Source organism: Coregonus lavaretus (genome assembly GCF_964263955.1).
Source record: "Coregonus lavaretus genome assembly, contig: HAP1_SCAFFOLD_3042, whole genome shotgun sequence".
NCBI classification, from domain to species: domain Eukaryota; kingdom Metazoa; phylum Chordata; class Actinopteri; order Salmoniformes; family Salmonidae; genus Coregonus; species Coregonus lavaretus.
Window position 1 is genome coordinate 30,386 of NW_028164559.1, and position 27,582 is coordinate 57,967.

Consider the following 27,582-nt stretch of genomic DNA (forward strand, 5'->3'; position numbering starts at 1 on the left):
GTGCTACAGTGTATTGTGTTTATACGTCATAGTGGTGCTACAGTGTATTGTGTTTATACGTTATAGTGGTGCTATAGTGTATTGTGTTTATACGTCATAGTGGTGCTACAGTGTATTGTGTTTATACGTTATAGTGGTGCTACAGTGTATTGTGTTTATACGTCATAGTGGTGCTACAGTGTATTGTGTTTATACGTTATAGTGGTGCTACAGTGTATTGTATTTATACGTCATAGTGGTGCTACAGTGTATTGTGTTTATACGTTATAGTGGTGCTACAGTGTATTGTGTTTATACGTTATAGTGGTGCTATAGTGTATTGTGTTTATACGTCATAGTGGTGCTACAGTGTATTGTGTTTATACGTCATAGTGGTGCTACAGTGTATTGTGTTTATACGTTATAGTGGTGCTACAGTGTATTGTGTTTATACGTTATAGTGGTGCTACAGTGTATTGTGTTTATACGTTATAGTGGTGCTACAGTGTATTGTGTTTATACGTTATAGTGGTGCTACAGTGTATTGTGTTTATACGTTATAGTGGTGCTACAGTGTATTGTGTTTATACGTTATAGTGGTGCTACAGTGTATTGTGTTTATACGTCATAGTGGTGCTACAGTGTATTGTGTTTATACGTTATAGTGGTGCTATAGTGTATTGTGTTTATACGTCATAGTGGTGCTACAGTGTATTGTGTTTATACGTTATAGTGGTGCTACAGTGTATTGTGTTTATACGTTATAGTGGTGCTACAGTGCATTGTGTTTATACGTCATAGTGGTGCTACAGTGTATTATCTGACTCTTCAGTGAGGATAGCAGGGCGTCTGAACCAACAAAGAAAGTTGCAGCGTGTCTAATTTAATTTCTAGCATTATTTGTTTGAGCAATATCTCTCATAGAGAGGGGAAGTCAGCCAAATGTCCTGTAGGCAGTTTTCATTACTCAGCCGTTTCAGAAACATTTTCAATGATATCACACTACACATGAGTAGTGAAACCGCAATAGTGTCCGTGTACAGTCAGTGTATACCGTTCTTTTTCCATGCAAAGCCCCCTCTCCTCTCCCATCAGCCACTGTAATTACAGTGCAGGCAGACTGACTGGACCCTGGGCCTGGCACTCTCTGTTATTGTTTTTGATCTCATAACTTCCTCTGATGGAATGGGGACTGACTGACTGGGGCTGTGTGACTCCGACCAGCGGCTGGGGCCCATGTTGTCATAATGTTAGCTGGAAACCAAATTGGGGACTCCATTGGAACGTTGTAGGAATGTTCACTGTTTGCTGGGCTAGAGCTGCATGGATCTGGCTGCAGCTGTTTCCATTTGGTGGTCTTGAGGCAAACATGTCCACTCAGCTCAGCCACCGCATCCAGGCCTAGGCTGTCACACTCAGACAGAGAGAGTGGGAGGACAGATTGATAGGAGCTAAGAGAGAGAGAGAGAGGAGAGAAATAGAGAGTGTAGAGAGAGAGAGAGAGAGAGTAGAGAGAGAGAGGGGGGGGGGGGGGGGGGGGTGAGAGGAAACCTAGAAGTTGACATTAATTGTGAAGCTGCATATGAGTTTATGAAACTGCATGTGAGAGAGAACTGTGCGTTCCATATTATTTTCTTGAGTCTCTAAAAGCCTTAAACAAAGCATAATCACTGCAGCTCTAATTGTTGTCTTGTCTCTCTGACAGAGATGGGGGGTGCTGCCATGCTCACAGTGCTGCTGGCTGGGATGTGCCTGTGGACCTCCACCGCTCATGCAGGTAGTTCAACAAAAGTGGTGTGTTTGTGCTCTAGTTTACATAATCACCAGTGTGTTTGTGTGTTGTATATCTTTGTGTATTTGTGCCTGTCCTTTTGTTTGTGTGTTTATGTGTATCTGAGTGTGAGTGAGTGTGTTGCTGCTGGGGAATCAGCTGGGTGCAGATGTGTGTGTACTGTAGATGAGAAGTGCTCGTTGTTGTATGGTACTGAAACAATAGAGCAAAGGATGAGTGGGTCTTCCCAGACTCAGCCCCAGCATCAGCACCCAGCCTCAGCCCCAGCCTCAGGCCCAGCCTCAGGCCCAGCCTCAGCCTCAGCCTTAGCCCCAGCCTTAGCCCCAGCCCCAGCCCTAGACTCAGCCCCAGCCCCAGCCCCAGCCCCAGCCTCAGCCCCAGCCTCAGTCCCAGCCCCAGCCCCAGCCTCAGCCCCAGCCTCAGTCCCAGCCCCACCAGACCTGGACCTTCTCTCACCACTGCCTTTTATATTTTGTAGATCAGTCATCCGTGGAGTCATCAGAGGGTAAGTTTGTTTCTGTCTAATAATGTCAACCACAGATACTCTATAGAGCTGTGTAACTGTTTATTATAAATCTGTCCTGTGTCTTTATGTTCACGTTTGTGCATGTGTGTGTGTTTGTGTGTGCGTGCGTGTGTGTGCGTGCGTGTGTTTGTGCATACGTACACAGCACACACACTCACTGGTTCCCTCTCCCCCAGGCCCTGACGACAGCACCGACCTTCTGTGTACATGTGAGAACAACAAGGGGACGTGTACGAACGGCACCTGCAGGGGTGACTACTGCTTCTACACCAAGGTGCATGGCAGAGAGGAGAAGGGCTGCTTCCAGAAGGACCACCACAAGGAACAGTGCTACACCAACTTCCTGGGACTGTACGTCCACTGCTGCTCCAAGAACCTCTGTAATGTCAACAGCACCGCTCCTCCTGACCCAGGTCAGAACACTGTAGCTACTCTAGAACCTCCACTCAAACAGTCTAGAACCTCTGTAACACCAACAGCTCTGCTCCACCAGACCCAGGTCAGAACACTGCAGCTACTCTAGAAGCCTCTCCAACAACCTAGAACCGCTAATGGCATGTCTGGTCTCATATGAGGTCCATACTTCTTGTTTCCCTTCTTCCCCTCTATAATCAGGGACTGATTCAGACCCGAGACACTCTCTCGTCAATCAGTGACTTGAATCAATCAATTAACTACCAGGCAGAAAATGAAACCAGCAGTCAAACTTGAGGCTCATATTTCAGTAGTTCTACTCTGGAACAACTCCTCTGGGAGTCTGGCTAACACGGCAGTGTCATACAGAATTCTCTGGGAGTCCGACTAACAGGGCAGTGTCATACAGGTCTCTCTGGGAGTCCGACTAACAGGGCAGTGTCATACAGAATTCACTGGGAGTCCGACTAACAGGGCAGTGTCATACAGGTCTCTCTGGGAGTCCGACTAACAGGGCAGTGTCATACAGAATCCTCTGGGAGTCCGACTAACAGGGCAGTGTCATACAGGTCTCTCTGGGAGTCCGACTAACAGGGCAGTGTCATACAGGTCTCTCTGGGAGTCCGGCTAACACGGCAGTGTCATACAGAATTCTCTGGGAGTCTGACTAACAGGGCAGTGTCATACAGGTCTCTCTGGGAGTCCGACTAACAGGGCAGTGTCATACAGAATTCTCTGGGAGTCCGACTAACAGGGCAGTGTCATACAGGTCTCTCTGGGAGTCCGACTAACAGGGCAGTGTCATACAGAATTCTCTGGGAGTCCGACTAACAGGGCAGTGTCATACAGGTCTCTCTGGGAGTCCGACTAACAGGGCAGTGTCATACAGAATTCTCTGGGAGTCCGACTAACAGGGCAGTGTCATACAGAATCCTCTGGGAGTCCGACTAACAGGGCAGTGTCATACAGAATCCTCTGGGAGTCCGACTAACAGGGCAGTGTCATACAGAATCCTCTGGGAGTCCGACTAACAGGGCAGTGTCATACAGAATCCTCTGGGAGTCCGACTAACAGGGCAGTGTCATACAGAATCCTCTTGGAGTCCGACTAACAGGGCAGTGTCATACAGGCCTCTGATACCCCCTGGTGGCTGTTGGTGGGCTTTTATATCAAAATCATCTTGGCTTTCTGCTATTCCCTCTTACCTGTATGACTGTGTGTGTGTGTGTGTGTTTACTGTCCAGCAGGTGAGCCTACAAGGGAGGAGAACGGTGTGATTCTGCTGGTGGCTGTCCCCCTGCTGCTGCTGCTGATCCTGTCTGTGGGTGTGTGTGGCCTGGTGTTGTGGCTCCGCTCCAGACCACAGCACCACAGAGTTGGCCACAACGAGGACCATGACGTCACCATGCTCAAGGTCCCCAGCGGGGCAGATCCCACCTATGGGGTAAGAATGGAATTTAATGAAATTGAATAGAATTGTATTGATACAAAGGAGGACATTTAGATGTAACAGAATCAGTACCAAGATCACTGCCACTTAGCAATAATATTGGTACTTACAGTATATTATCAAATTGATACTCTTTCTGTGTCTGCAGGATGTCTTTGATGAGTTCTGTACCTCAGGCAGTGGGACTGGTCTGCCATACCTGGTACAGAGGACCATGGCTCAACAGATCTCTCTGGTCGAGTGTATCGGTAAAATACTCTCCTCCATTCTCACTCCCTCCTCTATTTCTCTCAGTGTCTCACTCGAACTCACTCGTTCATGTACCAGCATGTAATGGTTTATGGACCCTTTGGGTTAATTTCTAGTCTTACTAGTGTGATAACGTTATTACACCAACCCACTCCATCTCTGCTGTGTTTCTGTTCCTCTGTTCTGCTCTCTACCCAGGTAAGGGCAGGTATGGAGAGGTGTGGAGAGGCACCTGGATGGGAGAGAGTGTTGCAGTGAAGATCTTCTCCTCCAGGGATGAGCAGTCTTGGTTCAGGGAGACAGAGATTTACAACACTGTACAGCTCAGACACGACAACATCCTAGGTGAGTCAGCATAACATTTACATTTACATTTACATCATTTAGCAGACGCTCTTATCCAGAGCGACTTACGAATTGGTGCATTCAACTTAACCCTGTTTAGCTCTCAATTTCTACCAATTCCCTTGGATTCAAAATAGTGTTTGTTTTCTTTCAATGAATTCTGGTACACTTGATTTAGCTTGCCTGGCCTGGTCTGACTATCACAATACCTTCTGTCTTCTCTCCCCCAGGCTTCATAGCGTCTGACATGACATCTAAGAACTCCACTACTCAGCTGTGGCTGATCACCCACTTCCACCAGCTGGGTAGTCTCTACGACTTCCTCCAGTACAGCAGCGTGGACCCAGAGGGTTGCCTAAGGATGTGCCTGTCTGTAGCCTGTGGTCTGGTCCACCTTCACACAGAGATACTCAGCTGCCAGGGCAAACCCGCCATCGCCCACCGAGACCTGAAGAGCCGAAACATCCTGGTCAAGAGGAATGGACAGTGCTGCATCGCTGACCTGGGTGAGAGGAGGAGAAGGTGGAAGGAAAGGAGAGGGCTGAAGAAGAGGGCTGAAGGAGAGGGCTGAAGGAGAGAGGGCAGAAGGAGAAGGCTGAAGGAGAGGGCTGAAGGAGAGGGCTGAAGAAGAGAGGGCTGAAGGATAGAGGGATGAAGGTGAGAGGGCAGAAGGAGAGGGCTGAAGGAGAGAGGGATAGAGAGGAGAGAGCTGAAGGAGAGAGGGTTGAAGAAGGGAGGGCTAGAGGAGAGAGGGATAGAGGAGAGAGGACTGAAGGAGAAGGGGCTGAAGAAGAGAGTTCTGAAGGAGAGAGGGCTAGAGGAGAGAGGGCTGGAGAGAGGGCTGAAGGAGAGAGGGCTGAAGGAGAGAGGACTAAAGGAGCAAGGGCTGAAGAAGAGAGGGCTGAAGGAGAGAGGGCAGACGGAGAGATGGCTAGAGAAGAAAGGGCTAGAGGACAGAGGGATGAAGAAGAGAGGGCTAGAGGAGAGAGGGCTGAAGTAGAGAGGGCTGATGGAGAGAGGGCTGAAAGAGAGAGGGCTGAAGGAGAGATGGCTAGAGAGGAAAGGGCTGAAGAAGAGAGGGCTGAAGGAGAGGGCTGAAGGAGAGAGGGCTAGAGGAGAGAGGGCTGAAGGAGAGAGGGCTAGAGGAGAGGGGGCTAAAGGAGAGAGGGCTGAAGGAGAGAGGGCTGAAGGAAGAGGGCTGAAGGAGAGAGGGCTAGAGGAGAGAGGGCTGAAGGAAACAGGGCTAGTGGAGAGAGGGTTAGAGGAGAGAGGGCTGAAAGAGAGAGTGTGCTTAAGGAGAGAGGGCTAGAGAGGAGACGGCTGAAGGAGTGAGGGCTGAAAGAGAGAGGTCTAAAGGAGGGGGCTGGAGGAGAAGGCTGAAGGAGAGAGGGCTAGAGGAGAGAGGGCTAGAGGAGAGAGGCCTGAAGGAGAGAGTGCTGAAGGAGAGGGCTAGAGAGGAGAGAGGGATAGAGGACAGAGGGCTAGAGGAGAGAGGGCTGAAGGAGAGAGGGCTGAATGAGAGAGGGCTAGAGAGGAGAGGGCTGAAGGAGAGAGGGCTGAAGGAGAGGGCTGAAGGTGAGAGGGCTAGAGGATAGAGGGCTGAAGGAGAGAGGGCTAGAGGAGAGAGGGCTGAAGGAGAGAGGGCTAGAGGAGAGAGGGCTGAAGGAGAGAGGGTTAGAGGAGAGAGGGACGAAGGACCGAGAGGGCTAGAGGAGAGAGGGTTAGAGGAGAGAGGGCTGAAGGAGAGAGGGCTGAAGGAGAAGGCTGAAGGAGAGAGGGATGAAGGAAAGAGGGGTTAAGGGGCAAGGGCTGAAGGAGTGAGGGCTGAATGAGCGAAGGCTGAAAGAGAGACGGCTGAAGGAGAGAGGGCAGAAGGAGAAGGCTGAAGGAGAGAGGGCTGAAGGAGAGAGGGCTAGAGGAGAGAGGGCTAGAGGAGAGATGGCTGAAGTAAAGAGGGATAGATAGGAGAGGGCTGAAGGAGAGGGAGGAGTAGAGAGGTCAGAAGGAGAGGGCTGAAGTAGTGAGGGCTGAAGGAGAGGGCTAAAAGAGAGAGGAATGGAGGAGAGAGGATTGAAGGACAGAGGGCTAGAGGAGAGGGCTGAAGGAGAGAGGGCTAGAGGGCTAGAGGAGAGAGGGCTGAAGGAGTGCAAGGCTGAAGGAATGAGGGCTGAAGGAGAGAGGGCTGAAGGAGATGGCTGGAGGAGAGGGCTGAAGGAGAGAGGACTAGAGGGGAGAGGGCTAGAGGAGAGAGGGCTGAAGAAGAGCGTGCTGAAGGAGAAGGGCTAGAGAGGAGAGGTCTGAAGGAGTGAGGACTAGAGGAGAGATGGATAGACCCGAGAGGGCTAGAGGAGAGAGGGCTGAAGTAGAGAGGGAAGAAGTAGAGAGAGCAGAAGGAGAGGGCTGAAGGAGTGAGGGCTGAAGGAGAGGGCTAAAAGAGAGAGGAATCGATGATAGAGGGCTAGAGGAGAGAGGGCTGAACGACAGAGGGCTAGAGGAGAGAGGGCAGAATATGAGAAGGCTGAAGAAGAGAGGGCACAATGATAGGGCTGAAGGAGAGCAGGATGAAGGAATGAACACTGAAGGAGAAAGGGCAGAAGGAGAGGGCTGGAGGAGAGAGGGCTATAGGGGAGAGAGCTAGATGAGAGAGGGCTAGAGGAGAGAGGGCTGAAGGAGAGAGGGCAGAATGATAGGGCTAAAGAATAGAGAGCACTGAGGTAGAGGGCTACAAGAGAGAGGAATAGAGGAGAGAGGGCTAGAGGAGAGATGGCTGAAGGACAGAGGGCTAGATGAGAGAGGGCTAAAGGAGTGAGGGCTGAAGGAGAGAGGGCTGACGGAGAGAGGGCTAGAGGAGAGAGGTCTAGAGGAGAGAGGGCTAGAGGAGAGAGGGATTAAGGAGAGAGGGCTGGAGGAGAGAGGGCTGTAGGAGAGAGGGCTGGAGGAGAGAGGGCTGGAGGAGAGAGGGCTAGAGGAGAGAGGGTTATAGAGGAGTGAGGGCTGAAGGAGAGAGGGTTGAAAGAGTGAGGGCTAAAGGAGAGAGGGCTAAAGGAGAGAGTGGTATAGTAGAGAGGGATGAAGAAGACAGGGCTAGAGGAGAGAGGGCTGACGGAGAGAGTGCTGAAGGAGTGAGGGCTGAAGGAGCGAAGGCTGAATGAGAGACGGCTGAAGGAGAGAGGCAGAAGGAGAGGGCTGAAGGAGCGGCCTGAAAGAGAGGGCTGAAAGAGAGAGGGCTAGAGGAGAGTGGGCTGAAGGAGAGATGGCTGAAAGAGCGAGGGCTGAAGTAAAGAGGGATAGATAGGAGAGGGCTGAAGAAGAGGGAGGAGTAGAGAGGTCAGACATTGAGGGCTGAAGGAGAGAGGGCTGAAGTAGAGGGCTAAAAGATAGAGGGACAGAGAATAGAGGTCTAGAGGAGAGAGGGCTAAAGGACAGAGGGCTAGAGGAGAGAGGGCTGAAAGAGAGAGGGCTAGAGGAGAGAGGGCTGAAGAAGAGATAGCTGAAGGAGAGAGGGCTAAAGGAGTGAGGGCTGAAGGAGAGTGGGCTGAAGGAATGAGGGCTGAAGGAGAGCGGGCTGAAGGAGAGGGCTGGAGGAGAGGGCTGAAGGAGAGAGGGCTAGAAAGGAGAGGTCTGAAGGAGTGAGGGCTAGAGGAGAGAGGGATAGAGGAGAGAGGGCTAAAGGAGAGAGGGCTGAAGCAGAGAGGGCTAGAGAGGAGAGTGCTGAAGGAGTGAGGGCTAAAGGAGAGAGGGCTGAAGGAGAGAAGTTTAGAGGAGAGAGGGCTAGAGGAGAGAGGGATTAAGGAGAGATGGTTTTAGGAGAGAGCGCTAGAGGAGAGAGGGCTGAAGGAGAGAGGGCTAGAGGAGAGAGGGTTATAGAGGAGAGAGGGCTGAAGGAGAGAGGGCTGAAGGAGAGAGGGCTAGAAGAGAGAGTGCTGACGGAGAGTGGGTTAAAGAGTGAGGGCTGAAGGAGAGGGGGCTAGAGAGGAGAGGGCTGAAGCAGAGAGGGCTGAAGCAGAGAGGGCTGAAGGAGACGGCTGAAGGAGTAAGGCCTAGTAAGAGAGAGGGCTGAAAATGAGAGGGCTAAAGGAGAGAGGGTTAGAGCAGAGAGGGCTAGAGAGGAGACGGTTGAAGGAGTGAGGGCTGAAAGAGAGAGGGTTGAAAATGGGCTGGAGGAGAGTGCTGAAGGAGAGAAGGCTAGAGGAGATAGGCTTAGAGGAGAGAGGGCTGAAGAAGAGAGTGCTGAAGGAGAGAAAGCTAGAGGAGAGGTCTGAAGGAGTGAGGGCTGAAGGAGAGAGAGCTAGAGGAGAGAGGGCTAGATGAGAGAGGGCTGAAGGAGTGAGGGCTGAAGGAGAGAGGGCTAGAGAGGTGAGGGCTGAAGGAGAGAGGGGTTAAGGGGGCAAGGGCTGAAGGAGTGAGGGCTGAAGGAGCGAAGGCTGAAAGAGAGACGAAGGCAGAAGAAGAGGGCAGAAGGAGAGGGCTGAAAGAGAGAGCTAGAGGAGAGAGGGCTGAAGAAAAGAGGGCTGAAGGAGAGAGGGCAGACGGAGAGGGCTGAAAGTGAGGGCTGAAGAAGAGAGGGCTAGAGGAGAGAGGCCTGAAGGAGAGAGGGCTAGAGGAGAGAGGGCTGAAGGAGAAGGGCTGAAGGAGCAAGGGCTGAAGGATAGAGAGGGCTAGAGGAGAGATGGCTAGAGAAGAAAGGGCTAGAGGACAGAGGGATGAAGAAGAGAGGGCTAGAGGAGAGAGGTCTGAAAGAGTGAGGGCTGAAGGAGAGACGCTAGAGAGGAAAGGGCTGAATAAGAGAGGGCTGAAGGAGAGGGCTGAAGGAGAGAGGGCGAGAGGAGAGAGAGATGAAGAAGAGAGGGCTAGAGGAGAGGGGGCTAAAGGAAAGAGGGCTGAAGGAGAGAGGGCTGAAGGAAGAGGGCTGAAGGAGAGAGGGCTAGAGGAGAGAGGGCTGAAGGAAAGAGGGCTAGAGGAGAGAGGGTTAGAGGAGAGAGGGCTGAAGGAGAGAGGGTGCTTAAGGAGAGAGGGCTAGAGAGGAGACGGTTTAAGGAGTGAGGGCTGAAAGAGAGAAGTCTGAAGGAGAGGGCTGGAGGAGAAGGCTGAAGGAGAGAGGGCTAGAGGAGAGAGGGCTAGAGGACAGAGGGCTAGAGGAGAGAGTGCTGAAGGAGAGGCCTAGAGAAGAGAGAGGGCTAGAGGACAGAGGGCTAGAGGAGAGAGGGCTGAAGAAGAGAGGGCTGAAAGATCGAGGGCTGAATGAGAGAGGGCTAGAGAGGAGAGGGCTGAAGTAGAGAGGGCTGAAGGAGAAGGCTGACGGAGAGAGGGCTGGAGGAGAGAGGGCTGAAGGAGAGAGGGCTAGAGGAGAGAGGGCTGAAGGAGAGAGGGCTAGAGGAGAGAGGGCTGAAGGAGAGAGGGCTGGAGGAGAGAGGGCTAGAGGTAAGAGGGCTGAAGGAGAGAGGGCTAGAGGAGAGAGGGCTGAATGAGAGAGGGCTAGAGGAGAGATGGCCGAAGGAAAGAGAGGGCTAGAGGAGAGAGGGTTAGAGGAGAGAGGGCTGAAGGAGTGAGGGCTGAAGGAAAGAGGGGTTAAGGGGCAAGGGCTGGAGGAGTGAGGGCTGAAGGAGCGACGGCTGAAAGAGAGACAGCTGAAGGAGAAGGGCAGAAGGAGAGGGCTGAAGGAGAGGGCTGAAATATAGGGCTGAAGGAGAGGGGGCGGAAGGAGAGAGGGCTAGAGGAGAGAGGGCTGAAGAAGAGAGGGCTGAAAGAGCGAGGGCTGAAGTAAAGAGGGATAGATAGGAGAGGGCTGAAGGAGAGTGTAGTGGCTTCCTTTCCTCTTTACCATAGCCACTGCCCTAGCCTGAAGCGGGGTTGTTTCGGACGCATACAGTCCACACTCAACGTTTCCAAACGGCCAAACATTCAATGAGATCCAGGGATATAGTGCAACAAAAATGTTTATTCTTCTTATCTAACAAAAAGGTATTCTCCAATCAACTTAAAGCAGAGATTACTTGAAATGCAAATACATAATATAATATGACCTGTCTGTCTGTATTTCTGTATGTCTATATGGTCAAAAAACTATACCGCTCCCGCATCTAGCAAGGACTCCTCCCCCCGAAGGCCCAACTTCCTGCCTTTATACTAATACAATTAACACAGTACAATGAATGGGCGAGAGGGGGGGCCAAAAACTGAGTTACACTAATAACAAATGAATATATCTCAATCCGGTAAATAAATCATAAAGGTACGTACCTAATATTTCATCATATACATTAATATTTAATATATTTACACAAATGTACATGGAGCTCAGTATGTTCAGTCTTTTATACAAAATATGCCCAAATCGGCTCTAACATACCGGCCCCTAATTGTTGACTGCACTGAATGCACAACAATTACTTAATATTCAAACGTAGAGCCAATACAAAAACATTCTATACCAGAGCACCATTACAGTTCATAGCTATATACAAATATACAAGGTGCTATATAGGAAAATAGTCCATAGATCTCAGTCTGAGTTGAAGTGTAAAGGTGTTCAACTTCCAAAAAATGTCAAGAGTTTGACGTCCACAAAATGTATGACATCAAAGAATGTAAGAGTACGACATCAACGAATCAGAGGTGCACGTGATTCAAAGATGGAGCACTGTGTGTGTGTGTGTCTCACTTCGTCGCCTCAAGGAGCAGACAGAGTTTATTGATAGGTCTCTGTAGGATATTGGTCTTAGTCTTAACCATGACGCTCCGGACAAGACCTTTGGCCCCTGGCAAAGCCTTCACCACACGCCCCATTAGCCAAGAGTTCCTTGGGGCGGTGTCATTGACGATGACCACAAGGTCACCAGGACTGAAGTTTCTCTTAGTTTTGTTCCACTTGTTCCGCTCCTGCATAAGTGGTAGATACTCCCTGATCCATCTCTTCCAGAAGAGGTCAGTGATATATTGTACTTGCTTCCATCTCCTTCTTGAGTATAGGTCACTTCTCTGGAATAGTCCTGGTGGCAGGACTGGCTTTGCTTTCAGATGAAGCAGATGGTTCGGAGTCAGGGGTTCTAGATCGTTAGGGTCATTTGTTACAGTAGTGATTGGTCTGTCGTTCATAATCGCCTCAACTTCACACAAGGCTGTCTGCAAAGCCTCATCATCCAGTACTTGCTCTTTAAGGACTGAATAGAGGATATTTTTCACCAGTCGGATCAACCTCTCCCATACCCCCCCATGGTGGGCTCCAGAGGGAGGGTTGAATGACCATGTCACTCCTTCCTTCAGTAATCTATTTTGAATCTTGTTGTGATCCAGCTCTTTCAGAGCTTCTCCTAGCTCTCTGTGTGTTCCGACAAAGTTGGTGCCATTGTCTGTTCTGATACTTGTTACTGGGCCCCTTCGACAGATGAACCTGCGCAGGGCATTGATGCAGGAATCAGTATCCAGATAACTAGCAACTTCTAGATGGACAGCTCGACTCACAAGGCAAGTAAAGATCACACCATACCGCTTCACATGAACGCGGCCTCGCTTCACCTCTATGGGGCCGAAGTAATCTATGCCCACATGGGTGAAAGGCGGCAAATCAGGTGCTACCCGATCTTGTGGAAGGTCAGCCATCTTCTGTTCCCCAGCTCTAGCTTGCATCCGCCTGCAGAAGACACAGCTCTTAAGGATCTTCCTTGCTAAGGAGTTGGCACAGGGTATCCAATATCGCTGGCGAAGTCTAGAAAGCATGTGACCTCTCCCAGAGTGGCCAACCTGCTCATGGATGTGGAGTAAGATCAGTCTGGAGATGTAGGAGTCTTTGGGCAGGATCATAGGATTCTTTAGTTCCGTAGGCATAGCAGCTTTGCTTAACCTTCCTCCTACTCTCAGAATGCCATTGTCAACTATTGGATCAAGCTTACAGATTGAGCCGCTTCTCTTGGCACATTGTTTTCCTTTTACAACTAGTGCAATTTCTTGTTTAAAGTGCTGTCGTTGCTCAAATCGAATGATGACCTTTTCTGCTTCATCTAGGTCATCTACAGACAGACTTTCTTTTCCAAACGTCAGTTTGAACTTGTCAATTTGTTCCTTCAGTGGGTTTGTCAGACTCTGATCTGATCCTGGATCGGTTTGGGTGAGAACTTTCCTTTGCTGGCTTAACTGTAGTAGAAGTCTCTTCAGTTTCAGCATCCAGGCAACTGCTTTCTTCAAGCTGTTCCATGTTGAATAGTACTCAATCAGTTTGCTGGTCGGACTCTTTTCTTCCACACATGTACTGTTTACGATGACGTCTTTTCTCACCTCTGGATCATCTGGAGGGATGGAGCCAAGCTCCTCGGGGACTTTCGGCCATTGTGTTTCTGTTTTCTCCAGGAATTCTGGTCCTTTGCGCCATCTCTTTGAGTTCAGGAAAGTTTCAACATGTAATCCTCTTGAGGCATCATCGGCTGGGTTGTGTTTGGAGTTCAAATACCTCCACTGTTTTGCTTTCGATAGGTCACGGATCATAGCAACCCTATTAGCCACAAAAGTATGGAATCTCTTGGTATCGTTGCGGATGTATTTTAGCACCGACTGGCTGTCTGTCCAGAAAGTTGACTCCTCAAGTTCAATCTGGAGCTCCAACCTTAACATCCTGTTCACTCGCACTGCCAATGTTGCTGCAGCTAGTTCCAGTCTGGGGATCGTCATCTGCTTGAGTGGGGTCACCCTTGATTTCCCCAGTATGAATGCGATGTGGACCTTTTCCATAACGTTTGTGAACCTAAGGTAGCTTGCCGTGCCATAACCTTGTTCACTTGCATCACCGAAGTGATGCAGCTGTGCGGTCTTGATTTGACCAAAGTTCTCCGGCATCATACACCTGTTGATCTGGAATCTGGAGAGCTGGTCCAGCTCTGAGAGCCATCTCTTCCATGAAATAGAGTGTTCTTCAGGGATGACTTCGTCCCATCCACACTTTAGCTTGCAGAGCACTTGAAGAATTTGCTTTGCCTTTAATACGAATGGGGCGAGGAAACCTAATGGATCATAAATAGAGCTGACAGTTGAGAGAATACCTCTTCTTGTAAGGGGTCTGTTCTTGACAGTGACCTGGAAGGTAAACACATCCCTTTCAATGTTCCATCGGATTCCAAGTGCTCTTTCAACAGGCAGCTTTTCTCTGTCCAGGTCCAGTTCTTTTATCTGCTTGGCTTTGTGTTCATCAGGGATAGAAGCTAGTACAGTGCGGCTGTTGCTGACCCACTTGGTCAATTTGAACCCACCTTGAGAGCACACATCCCTGAGGTTTCTTGTGAGAGCTATGGCTTGTTCTTCTGTGGCCACTGACTTGAGGCAGTCATCAACATAGAAGTTGGACTTGACTGTTTGAATCACCTCTTCATCGTACCCCTCACAGTTGTCTTCTGCAGTCTTTCGCAGTGCAAAGTTTGCACAACTTGGAGAGGATATAGCACCGAAAAGATGTACTGTCATTCTGTACTCCTCCAATCTTTTGTTAGTATCACCATCCGGCCACCATAGGAATCGCAGGAAGTCTAAGTCATCTTCATGGACACGTACTTGATGGAACATTCCTTCGATGTCTGCCATCATGGCAATGTGCTCTTGCCGAAATCTTAGCAAGACTCCTATAAGCGTGTTTGCCAGGTCAGGGCCTTGAAGGAGTTCACTGTTAAGAGATGTACCTTTATAGGATGATGAACAGTCAAACACCACTCGTATCGTTCCTTTGCGCTTATGGTGAACGCCATGGTGTGGTATGTACCATACCTTGCCTTTCTCTCTGAGGAGCTGTTCTTGTGGTACCTTCTCGGCGTAACCTTTTGTTATCATCTCTTCCATGAAGCCTTTGTACTCTGCAGCGTAACCTTTGTCCTTCTTGAACTTCCTGATAATATTTAGAGCCCGCTGCTTTGCCATGTCACGGTTGTTTGGCAGGACTACATCTTTGTTGCGAAAGGGCAACGGTAAGTAGTAGTGATGGTCTTTGAGGGTTATGGAGCTTGATACTATCTCCATAAACCTACGATCCTCAGCTGACATCTCACTTTTCTCTTCATACTCTCTCTCAGGGAAGTCATGGTTGTACTGATTTACAAGAAGAACCCCCAGGTCGGCCATTGAGATACGATTGGCCATCACCGTAGGACGCCCGGATTCTTCTGCCATGGTACAGCTGTTGAGAGGACCATTCATCACCCATCCAAAGAGGGTTTTCACTGCATACGGTCCGTTGCCTTGGCTATTTATGATTTGCCAGGGTTCCATTGCCTTTGGAGCATTTACGCCAATCAGAAGTTCGACGTCGGCATCAATCTCCTTCAACTGAACCTCTTTCAGGTATGGCCACCTTTTGAGCTCTTTCTGAGTGGGAATGTTCTCTCTTGTCACTGGGATCTTATGTTGGGTGTAGACCTTTGGTAATGCAAGAAATGTGTCGCCTTCCACATTGCCAATCTCTAATCCAGATATCTCGAAGCTCTTGGTAGGACTCTCCTGCCCCATTGTGCGTAGCAGAATTTCAGTCGCACTGCCTTTAGCTTGCAACTGCCTCATGAGTCTCTCCGTACAAAATGTTGCTGAGCTACCAGAATCGAGAAACGCATAGGTTAACACAGACTTGCTTCCATTTGCCACCTTTACTTGAACTGGCACAATTGCAAGTGCACAATCTGTACCGGCCCCGGTATCTTCACCAGCTTCCAGTGAAACAAGAGCACTGCTGACAGTCTCCTCCCGCTTTACTGCTACACCACTCATATCTGCCTTTTGAGATCTAAATCTCTCTCTTCCTTCAATGTGCAGGATCGTGGGGTGCTTTCTTTGACAGCTCTGACAGGTCATCCTTCTTTTACATTCTCTGCTTAAGTGTCCTCTCATCAAACAGCCAAAACAAAGGCCTTTTGATCTCAGAAACTCAACCTTGAATTCATGTGGCTGTGCCTTCACCTGTTGGCAGTCGACCAATAAATGCGCACCAGCACAAAATATACATGAGATACTGGGAGCATCAGAAGGGTAGGTGCCTGGTCTCTTTACTTTGAATGTTTGTTCTTTTAAAGGTTTTTCAGAGTCACAATCTGCCACTACAGCTACTGTAGTGGCAAAGCTGCTTCCCCTACTCTTGGACTTGAACTGCTGTTTAAAGTCAGCTTCTGTTTTGGGTTTTAAAAACCTTTTGTTGTACAGGGGATCTTGAATATCTCCATACAACGGATCCTGCAGTATTTTGGCCTGTTTTTCCATGAACGTTACCAGGTCACTGAACTGGGCCCTCAGGTGACTTCTCTCTAAAATATCACATGCCATAGACCTCCATTTTTCCCTTAGTTTGTAGGGAAGTTTTGACATGATCAGCTTTATGTTGGAGGGAAGATTAAGCTCTTCTATGTTCTGTAGGTCTTGCATAGCGTTACAGCAACCTCTTAGATAGAGTGCATAACCACCCAGTCCCTTTCCATCATCGGGTTTGATGTTTGTCCAGTTCCAAGCCTTTTCCATGTAAGCAGTGGTGACTTTGATTTCATTGCCAAAGTGTTCCTTTAACAACCTCTTAGCTACTGCATAGCCTCTTCTGGCTTCCATATGCAGACAACTACGGACCAGATCCTTGGGCTGACCAGAGGTGTATTGTTCCAGGTAATAGAGCCTATCCTGGTGACTGCTTGTCTTATCTTCTATACCATGCTCAAATGCACGCATGAATGGCCTAAAGTTTAGAGGATCACCGTCAAACATAGGTATCTCCCTAACAGGGAGTGTGGCTTGTTTGTGCTGTAGTACAAGGAGGTCAGCAATTTCATTCTGCCTTTGCATGACAGTAGAGAGGTTATCATGGCTGGTATTATGGCTGATACCCGCAGTGTTGATTCTGTGTCGATTGCTAGACCTTGCTGTTGGCTGATGAAGAGTGTGGTTTACGACTGTTTTCGGAATAGGGTTTGATGGCTTTATGGTCGGTTGTTGTAAAACTCTTTGTAGTGGGGTCTTTGGAACTGCACCTAATGCAGCAAACTCAACAGGTGATGGTTCAGGTTCCACATAGACCTCTGGTTCCTGTTTCTCAAAATAAGAGTTCATTCCATCTTCTTGGCTTAGTAAATGGGCTGCCACAGAATGGGATTGAGAAGTTGACTCGGTACTCTCCAGGACCTTCAGTTTGGCATTATATGCTGCTATGTCCGTTTCCAGTGCCATTTTTTCCATCCTAACATTCAGTTGAGCTTTCTCCAGTTCCAATGCATGCTTGTCTTGTAATGATGCTTGGCGAGCTAGTAGAGCTGCTCGTTCTGCCTCGGCTTTAAGGCGTTCAGAGGACACTGAGGAAGCAGTCTTAGAATACTTAGTTTTACTTGATATTTTTGACACATTGGAAATGCTGTCATGTGGTTCAATGAGCGTTTGTGGCTCAACTTCAGCCTTTTTCCATATTTCCACCTCTTTCAGGAAATGTTCATAAGTTCTCATTCTTGGTTGATAATAGTTAATGCTCTCCTGTCCCTGTTCCTCCTCTGTGACCAGCTCTAGCACAGATTCATGAGCCTTCTTAAAGTCATTGAGCACAGCATCAAATGCTTCAAGACTCTCATTCACAGTTGCAATGTTTCCTCCATCAACAAGAAGGACTTTTATTTCATTCATTTTGCGTGTACACACTCCAAGTTTGCCTCTCCGGGCTGCATAGAGTGAATTTAGATGCTCCTCTGCCCTCTCCAGTGGAGTCTTATTTGGGATTTCCTCCTCCATCATTCACTTTTAGTTCACTCAATTTACAATGACACGGTTATTGGTTTGATTGTTAAACGTAATGCCCCTTTAGACCTCCTTTAATCTTTAAAAACACAGTCATCCATTTCAGCATATTGACCCATTTTGAATTGCACATGTGCAAGTTTGGCATTTTAGATGCGTTTTAAACATTTCATCCCGTTGAGGTTTTGTCCCTTTAATGAAGTTTTAACACGCAGTATCTTTAGATCCTTAAGTTGCATTCGTTGCGTTGATGGATTGCTTTCCACGTTAGGCCAAATATTAGATATATGATTAGGCTACATTGTGCATAGGATCTGTGTTTCCCGAACTTAAACTTCTTAATTGTTTTCACAGCGCTGTATTTTGAATTCCATTCCCAAGTTTATCAAACATTCCAATTATAAGCACATTTGCGCTTCCATAATATGCATGATCAAACGCTCGCCTTGAACAGGGCAGCTCATTCATTCGCAGTGGTTACTCACGGCTGGCGAAATCTAGGAGTTCAAATCCTTCCAAGCGAGCTGTCCTTATGGTCCGAATGCAATTACAAATAGAACAAAATCCAGCGTGTGTCCGAACCGGAGATTTCCTTCCGGTAGTAATCCTTCACTGAGTTTTTTGACTTGAATGTAGTGGCTTCCTTTCCTCTTTACCATAGCCACTGCCCTAGCCTGAAGCGGGGTTGTTTCGGACGCATACAGTCCACACTCAACGTTTCCAAACGGCCAAACATTCAATGAGATCCAGGGATATAGTGCAACAAAAATGTTTATTCTTCTTATCTAACAAAAAGGTATTCTCCAATCAACTTAAAGCAGAGATTACTTGAAATGCAAATACATAATATAATATGACCTGTCTGTCTGTATTTCTGTATGTCTATATGGTCAAAAAACTATACCGCTCCCGCATCTAGCAAGGACTCCTCCCCCCGAAGGCCCAACTTCCTGCCTTTATACTAATACAATTAACACAGTACAATGAATGGGCGAGAGGGGGGGCCAAAAACTGAGTTACACTAATAACAAATGAATATATCTCAATCCGGTAAATAAATCATAAAGGTACGTACCTAATATTTCATCATATACATTAATATTTAATATATATACACAAATGTACATGGAGCTCAGTATGTTCAGTCTTTTATACAAAATATGCCCAAATCGGCTCTAACAGAGAGAGTGCTAGAGGAGAGAGGGCTGAAGGAGAGAGGGCTAGAGGAGAGAGGGCCGAAGGAAAGAGAGGGCTAGAGGAGAGAGGGTTAGAGGAGAGAGGGCTGAAGGAGAGAGGGCTGAAGGAGAGAGGGCTGAAGGAAAGAGGGGTTAAAGGGCAAGGGCTGAAGAAGTGAGGGCTGAAGGAGCGAAGGCTGAAGAAGAGAAGGCTGAAGGAGAGAGGGCTAGAGGAGAGAGGGCTGAAAGAGAGAGGGCTGAAAGAGTGAGGGCTGAAGTAAAGAGGGATAGATAGGAGAGGGCTGAAGGAGAGGGAGGAGTAGAGAGGTCAGAAGGAAAGGGCTGAAGGAGTGAGGGCTGAAGGAGAGGGCTAAAAGAGAGAGGAATAGAGGATAGAGGGCTAGAGAGAGGGCTGAAGGACAGAGGGCTAGAGGGCTAGAGGAGAGAGGGCTGAAGGAGAGAGGGCTAGAGGAGAGAGGGCTGAAGGAGAGAGGGCAGAATGATAGGGCTGAAGGAGAGCAGGCTGATGGAATGAGGGCTGAAGGAGTAGGGCTGAAGGAGAGGGCTGGAGGAGAGGGCTGAAGGAGAGAGGGCTAGAGGGGAGAGGGTTAGAGGAGAGAGGGCTGAAGGAGAGAGGGCAGAATGATAGGGCTGAAGCAGCGAGCGCTGAAACAGTGAGGGCTAGAGGAGAGAGGAATAGAGGAGAGAGGGCTAGAGGAGAGAGGGCTGAAGGACAGAGGGCTAGAGGAGAGAGGGCTAAAGGAGTGAGGGCTGAAGGAGCGAGGGCTGAAAGAGTTAGGGCTGAAGGAGAGATGGCTAGAGGAAAGAGTGGTAGCGTAGAGAGGGATGAAGAAGAGAGGGCTAGAGGAGAGAGGGCTGAAGGACAAGGTGCTGAAAGAGAGAGCTAGAGAGGAGAGGGCTGAAGGAGTGGGGGCTGGAGCATAGAGGGCTGAAGGTTAGAGGGCTAGAGGAGAGAGGGCTGAAGGAAGGAGAGGGCTATAGGAGAGAGGGTTAGAGGAGAGAGGGCTGAAGGAGAGAGGGCTAGAGGAGAGATGGCATAAGGATATGGCTGAAGAAGAGAGTGCTGAAGGAGAGAGGGCTGAATGAGAGGATTGAAAGGGAGGGCTAGAGGAGAAAGGGATGGAGAGAGGGCTAGAGTAGAGAGGTTTAGAGGAGAGAGGGCTAGGGGAGAGAGTGATGAAGGACAGAGGGCTAAAAGAGAGAGGCTTAGAGGATAGAGGGATAGAGAAGAGAGGGCTGAAGGATGGAGGGCTGAAAGAGAGAGGGTTAGAGAGGAGAGCGCTGAAGGAGTGGGGGATGAAAGGAAGAGGGCTGAAGTAGAGAGGGTTGAAGGACAGAGGGCTGAAGGAGAGGGATGAAGGAGAGGGCTGAAGAAGGGACGGCTGAAATGAAGAGGGCTGAAGTAGAATGGGCTGAAGAAGAGGGCTGAAAGAGAGAGGGCTAGAGGAGAGAGTGCTAGAGGAGAGAGGGCTGAAGGAGAAAGGGCTAGATGAGAGAGAGCATAAGGATAGGGCTGAAGGAGAGAGGGCTGAAGGAGAGAGGGCTGAAGTAGAGAGGGCTGAAGAAGAGTGGGCTAGAGGAGAGGGCTGAAGGGGAAGGTTGAAGGAGGGAGGGCTGAAAGGAAGAGGGCTGAAGGAGAGAGGGCCTGAGGAAAGAGGGCTAGAGGAGAGGGCTGAAGGAGAGAGGGCTGGAGGAGAGAGTGCTGAAGGAGAGAGGGCTGAAGGAGTGAGGGCTGAAGGAGGGAGGGCTGAAGGAAAGGGCTGAAGGAGGGAGGGCTGAAGGAAAGGGCTGAAGGAGGAGGGCTAGAGGAGATAGGGCTGAAGGATAGAGGACTAGAGGAGAGAGGGCTGAAGGAGTGAGGGCTAGAGAAGAGTGGACTGAAGGAGGGTGGGCTGAAGGAGAGAGGGTTAGAGAGGAGAGGGCTGAAAGAGTGAGGGCTGAAAGGTGAGAGGACTGAAGGAGGGAGGGCTGAAGGAGAGAGGGTTAGAGAGGAGAGGGCTGAAGGAGTGAGGGCTGAAGGAGAGAGGGTTAGAGAGGAGAGGGCTGAATGAGTGAGGGCTGAAGGAGAAAGGGCTGAAGGAGAGGGCTGAAGGAGGAGGGCTAGAGGAAAGAGGGCTAGTGAAGAGAGGGCTGAATGAGAGAGGGCTAGAGGAGAGAGGGCTGAAGGAGAGAGGGCTGAAATAGAGAGGGCTAGAGGAGAGAGGGCTAGCAGAGAGAGGGCTGAAGGAGAGGGCTGAATGAGAGAGGGCTAGAGGAGAGAGGGCTCGAGGAGAGAGTGCTGAAGAAGAGAGGGCTTAAGGAGAGAGGGCTGAAGGAGAGGGCTGAAGGAGGATGGCTAGAGGAGAGTGGGCTGAAATAGAGAGGGCTAGAGGAGAGAGGGCTAGCAGAGAGAGGGCTGAAGGAGAGGGCTGAATGAGAGAGGGCTAGAGGAGAGAGGGCTGGATGAGAGAGTGCTGAAGGAGAGAGGGCTGAAGGAGTGAGGGATGAAGGAGGGAGGGCTGAAAAAGAGGGCTGAAGGAGGGAGGGCTAGAGGAGAGAGGGCTAGAGGAGAGAGGGCTCGAGGAGAGAGTGCTGAAGGAGAGAGGGCTAGAGGAGAGAGGGCTGAAGGAGAGAGGTTTGAAGGAGGAGGGCTAGAGGAGAGTGGGCTGAAGGAGTGAGGGCTAGAGGAGAGAGGACTGAAGGAGGGAGGGCTGAAGGAGAGAGGGTTAGAGAGGAGAGGGCTGAAGGAGTGAGGGCTGAAGGAGAGAGGGTTAGAGAGGAGAGGGCTGAAGGAGTGAGGGCTGAAGGAGAAAGGGCTGAATGAGAGGGCTGAAGGAGAGGGCTGAAGGAGAGGGCTGAAGGAAAGAGGGCTAGTGAAGAGAGGGCTGAATGAGAGAGGGCTAGAGGAGAGAGGGCTGAAGGAGAGAGGGCTGAAATAGAGAGGGCTAGAGGAGAGAGGGCTAGCAGAGAGAGGGCTGAAGGAGAGGGCTGACTGAGAGAGGGCTAGAGGAGAGAGGGCTCGAGGAGAGAGTGCTGAAGGAGAGAGGGCTTAAGGAGAGAGGGCTGAAGGAGAGGGCTGAAGGAGGATGGCTAGAGGAGAGTGGGCTGAAGGAGTGAGGGCTAGAGGAGAGAGGACTGAAGGAGGGAGGGCTGAAGGAGAGAGGGTTAGAGAGGAGAGGGCTGAAAAAGAGAGGGCTGAAAGGGAGAGGGCTGAAGAAGAGAGGGCTGAATGAGAGGGCTGAAGGAGGGAGGGCTGAAATGAAGAGGGTTTAAGGAGAGAGGGCTGAAGGAGAGAGGGCTGTAGGAGAGAGGGCTAGAGGAGGGAGGGCTAAAGGAGAGAGGGCTGAAGGAGAGAGGGCTAGAGGAGAGAGGGCTGAAGGAGAAAGGGCTGAAGTAGACAGGGCTAGAGGAGAGAGGGCTAGCGGAGAGAGGTGCAAATTCAGGTATGACCTGTTTCACTCTGTTTCTAAATGTTTTCTCACTAGTGAACATGACCCTGTTGTGTCTCCAGGCCTGTCTGTGATGCATTCCCAGACCAGTGACTACCTGGATGTAGGGAACAACCCCAGAGTGGGCACCAAACGTTACATGGCCCCGGAGGTCCTGGACGAGAGCATCCGCATGGACATCTTTGAGTCATACAAGCAGACAGACATCTGGGCCCTGGGCCTAGTCCTCTGGGAGATTTCCAGAAGGACCATAGTAAACGGTAACACACACACACAGGCATGCACACACACACAGGAACACACATGCAACTATGAGGTCAACGAAAACGCTCTGCCGTCTTTAATTGAAACATGTACTGTGGTCCAGTTGGTAAGCGCGTGGTGCTGGTAACATCAAGGTCATGGGTTCAATTCCCACAGGGATCACATGAACTTGTGCTGTACTCTCTGTACTGTACTGTATAAAAGCTTCTGTCTGAACGCATATGAAGCCTTTTAAACCAAAGGGACCTGGGGTAGGTTTCTCATGATTGAACAAGTTAATACACATACTGGAGCACACCATCCACTCAAACATTGAAATTTGAATTGTCTTAGTCTTAATACTAGTGCACCAGGACTATTGGACCTCTAGAACATGTATCCTCTGTCCCAAATGACACAATATTCCCTATGTAGTACACTGCTTTTGACCCCTTTGAGTCCTGGCCAAAAGTAGTGCACTATATAGGGAATAGGATGCCATTTGGGATGCAACTGAACGGTGTAGGAGGGAGTTAGTACATGTCTCTCTTCACTACAATGTTGTTCTATCTGGCAGTCTGTCTTTCTCTATCCTCTCTCATGATTAGCCCTTTAGTCATTATAAACGCTCTTATCTAGTGTCAGCACTCTCCCACCTCACATAGTCCAGATGCTCTCTCTCTCTTTATCTCTCTCTCTCTCTCTTTGTCTGTCTCTCTCTGTCGGTCTCTCTTTCACATACATGCACACAAACACACACTTGGTCGCACGCACATATACATACACAGTTGCACACACACACACACACACACACACACACACACACACACACACACACACACACACACACACACACACACACACACACACACACACACACACACACACACACACACACACACATACACACACATACACACACACACACACACAACCAAGCCTCCCAGAACTCAATCACAATACACTCTCTCTCCAGGGATTCTGTATCTTCTCTTTTTTGTCCAAGATATACCCAACACTCCTGTTCTCCACTATCTGAATTTCAGAGAACTATTTCAGTCCTTTGTGAAGGAAAAGATGTATACCGTATGTATATGAAGCCAACATATACAACCCAAATCTAATCTAAACAGAGAGAAGATTGACACTCTATCTTTGATGTAGTCTTCTCCTTTCTGTTTTTTCTGTCTTGGAATCTAGATTGTTATTCCAATGTCACTGTGTGTCATGATGTCTGTAGTGTCATGGTTTCTGTAGTGTCATGGTGTCTGTAGTTTCATGGTGTTGGTAGTGTCAGTTGTCGGTAGTGTTATGGTGTCTGTAGTGACATGGTATCTGTAGTGTCATGGTGTCTGTAGTGGCATGGTGTCTGTAGTGTCATGGTGTTGGTAGTGTCATGGTGTCTGTAGTGTTTCGGTGTCTGTAGTGGCATGGTGTCTGTAGTGTCATGGTGTTGGTAGCGTCATGGTGTCTGTAGTGTTTTGGTGTCTGTAGTGACATGGTATCTGTAGTGGCATGGTGTCTGTAGTGGAATGGTGTCTGTAGTGTCATGGTGTTGGTAGCGTCATGGTGTCTGTAGTGTTTTGGTGTCTGTAGTGACATGGTAGTGTCATGGTGTCTGTAGTGTCATGGTGTCTGTAGTGTCATGGTGTCTGTAGTGTCATGGTGTCTGTAGTGTCATGTGTCGGTAGTGTCATGGTGTTGGTAGCGTCATGGTGTCTGTAGTGTTTTGGTGTCTGTAGTGACATGGTAGTGTCATGGTGTCTGTAGTGTCATGGTGTTGGAAGTGTCATGGTGTCTGTAGTGACATGGTGTCTGTAGTGTCATGTGTCGGTAGTGTCATGGTGTCTGTAGTGTCATGGTGTCTGGAGTGTCATGTGTCTGTAGTGTCATGGTGTCTGTAGTGACATGGTAGTGTCATGGTGTCTGTAGTGTCATGGTGTCTGTAGTGTCATGTGTCTGTAGTGTCATGGTGTCTGTAGTGACATGGTAGTGTCATGGTGTCTGTAGTGTCATGGTGTCTGTAGTGACATGGTAGTGTCATGATGTCTGTAGTGTCATGGTGTCTGTAGTGTCATGATGTCTGTAGTGTCATGATGTCTGTAGTGACATGGTGCCTGTAGTGTCATGGTGTCTGTAGTGTCATGATGTCTGTAGTGTCATGGTGTCTGTAGTGACATGATATCTGTAGTGTCATCGTGTCATGGTGTCTGTAGTGTCATGGTAGTGTCATGATGTCTGTAGTGACATGGTGCCTGTAGTGTCATGGTGTCATGGTGTCTGTAGTGTCAAGGTGTCTGTAGTGGCATGATATCTGTAGTGTCATGGTGTCATGGTGTCTGTAGTGTCATGGTAGTGTCATGATGTATGTAGTGTCATGGTGTCTGTAGTGACATGGTATCTGTAGTGTCATGGTGTCTGTAGTGACATGGTAGTGTCATGATGTCTGTAGTGACATGGTGCCTGTAGTGTCATGGTGTCATGGTGTCTGCAGTGTCATGGTGTCTGTAGTGGCATGATATCTGTAGTGTCATGGTGTCATGGTGTCTGTAGTGTCATGGTAGTGTCATGATGTCTGTAGTGACATGGTGTCTGTAGTGTCATGGTGTCATGGTGTCTGCAGTGTCATGGTGTCTGTAGTGGCATGATATCTGTAGTGTCATGGTGTCATGGTGTCTGTAGTGTCATGGTAGTGTCATGATGTCTGTAGTGACATGGTGCCTGTAGTGTCATGGTGTCATGGTGTCTGTAGTGTCATGATGTCTGTAGTGTCATGGTGTCTGTAGTGACATGGTATCTGTAGTGTCATGGTGTCTGTAGTGACATGGTAGTGTCATGATGTCTGTAGTGACATGGTGCCTGTAGTGTCATGGTGTCTGTAGTGTCATGGTGTCTGTAGTGTCATGATGTATGTAGTGTCATGGTGTCTGTAGTGACATGGTATCTGTAGTGTCATGGTGTCTGTAGTGACATGGTAGTGTCATGATGTCTGTAGTGACATGGTGCATGTAGTGTCATGGTGTCTGTAGTGGCATGATATCTGTAGTGTCATGGTGTCATGGTGTCTGTGGTGTAATGGTGCCTGTAGTTTCATGGTGTCATGGTGTCTGTAGTGTCATGGTGCCTGTAGTGTCATGGTGTCTGTAGTGGCATGATGTCTGTAGTGTCATGATGTCTGTAGTGTCATGGTGTCTGTAGTGTCATGATGTCTGTAGTGTCATGGTGTCTGTAGTGACATGGTGTCTGTAGTGGCATGATGTCTGTAGTGTCATGGTGTCATAGGGTCTGTGGTGTAATGGTGCCTGTAGTTTCATGGTGTCATGGTGTCTGTAGTGTCATGGTGTCTGTAGTGTCATTGTGTCTGTAGTGTCATGGTGTCATGGTGTCTGTAGTGTCATGGTGTCTGTAGTGTCATGCTATCTGTAGTGTCATGGTGTCTGTAGTGTCATGATTTCTGTAGTGTCATGATGTCTGTAGTGTCATGGTGTCTGTAGTGTCATGGTGTCTGTAGTGTCATGGTGTCTGTAGTGTCATGATGTCTGTAGTGTCATGGTGTCATGGTTTCTGTAGTGTCATGGTGTCTGTAGTGTCATGGTGTCTGTAGTGTCATGATGTTTGTAGTGTCATGGTGTCTGTAGTGTCATGGTGTCATGGTTTCTGTAGTGTCATGTTGTCTCTAGTGTCATGGTGTCTGTAGTGTCATGATGTTTGTAGTGTCATCCTGTCTGTAGTGTCATGGTGTATGTAGTGTCATGATGTCTGTAGTGTCATGCTGTCTGTAGTGTCATGGTGTCTGTCGTGTCATGATGTCTGTAGTGTCATGGTGCCTGTAGTGTCATGATGTCTGTAATGTCATGATGTCTGTAGTGTCATGCTGTCTGTAGTGTCATGGTGTCATGGTGTCTGTAGTGTCATGATGTCTGTAGTGTCATGGTGTCTGTCGTGTCATGATGTCTGTAGTGTCATGGTGCCTGTAGTGTCATGATGTCTGTAATGTCATGATGTCTATAGTGTCATGGTGTCTGTAGTGTCATGCTGTCTGTAGTGTCATGGTGTATGTAGTGTCATGGTGTCATGGTGTCTGTAGTGTCATGGTATCTGTAGTGTCATGGTGCCTGTAGTGTCATGTTGCCTGTGGTTTTCCCACCAAATCCTCCCCACCTCAATCATCATTATGTAAGATGGAATGTTGGCTGACTCCTTTGGAATGAAGACGTAGATATACTGGTACTGACTGTATATGTAACATGTGTTCCTCAGGTGTGATTGTGTTTGTTGTTCCAGGGATAGTGGAAGAGTACCGTCCGCCATTCTTTGACATGGTGCCCTCTGACCCCAGCTTTGAGGAGATGAAGAAGGTGGTGTGTGTGGACCAGCAAAGACCCAGTATGCACAACAGGCTGCACTCCCACCCGGTGAGACACATACACATGCACATACACTGAGTGTACAAAACATTAGGAACACCTGCTCTTTCCATGACATAGTCTGACCAGGTGAATCCAGATGAAAGCTATGGTCCCTTATTGATGTCACTTGTTAAATCCACTTTTAAAAGTGTACATGAAGGGGAGGAGACAGGTTAAAGAAGGATTTTTAAGCCTTGAGACATTGATTGTTTATGTCTGCCATTCAGAGGGTGAATGGGCAAGACGAAATATTTAAGTGCCTTTGAACGGGGTATGGTAGTAGGTGTCAGGCGCACCGGTTTGAGTGTGTCAAGAGCTGCAATGCTGCTGGGTTTTTCACGCTCAACAGTTTCTTGTGTTTATCAAGAATGGTCCACCACCCAAAGGACATCCAGCCAACTTGACACAACTATGGGAAGCATTGGAGTGAACATGGGCCAGCATCCCTGTGGAACGCTTTCGACACCTTGTTGACAAATTGAGACTGTTTTGCATGCAAATGTGGGGTGCAACTCAATGTTTGGAAGGTGTTTCTAATGTTTTGTACAGTCAGTGTATATACACGCACACACACACACCACCAATAGTAAAGATATTACAGTGACTTTCTACTGTACATACAGTGATAGAACTGAGTGAGATCTTATGATGGGACTCTCTCTCTCTCTTTGTGTACAGATCCTGTCTTCCATTGCCAAGACAATGAAGGAGTGTTGTTTCCAGAGCCCTCCAGCCCGCCTCACAGCTCTCCGTGTCAGGAAGATCCTCTCCAAGTTGGACCAGAACCATGACTACCCCACAGAGAAACTCAAAATGGACATGTAG

The 27,582-nt window shown here is 48.8% G+C and overlaps 1 protein-coding gene across 1 annotated transcript; it reads left to right on the forward strand.

Annotated features, from left to right (window-relative positions):
- Window positions 1–1,750: 1,750 nt before the first annotated feature.
- Window positions 1,751–27,582, forward strand: LOC311116901 (activin receptor type-1-like; the record flags this gene model as incomplete). The annotated part of the gene is made up of 9 exons (XM_084191925.1): window positions 1,751–1,756; window positions 2,443–2,710; window positions 3,956–4,155; window positions 4,310–4,409; window positions 4,609–4,755; window positions 4,986–5,261; window positions 22,168–22,365; window positions 26,633–26,763; window positions 27,436–27,582. The coding sequence occupies 9 exons, from the start codon at window positions 1,751–1,753 to the stop codon at window positions 27,580–27,582; spliced, it is 1,473 nt and encodes a 490-aa protein (XP_084048051.1).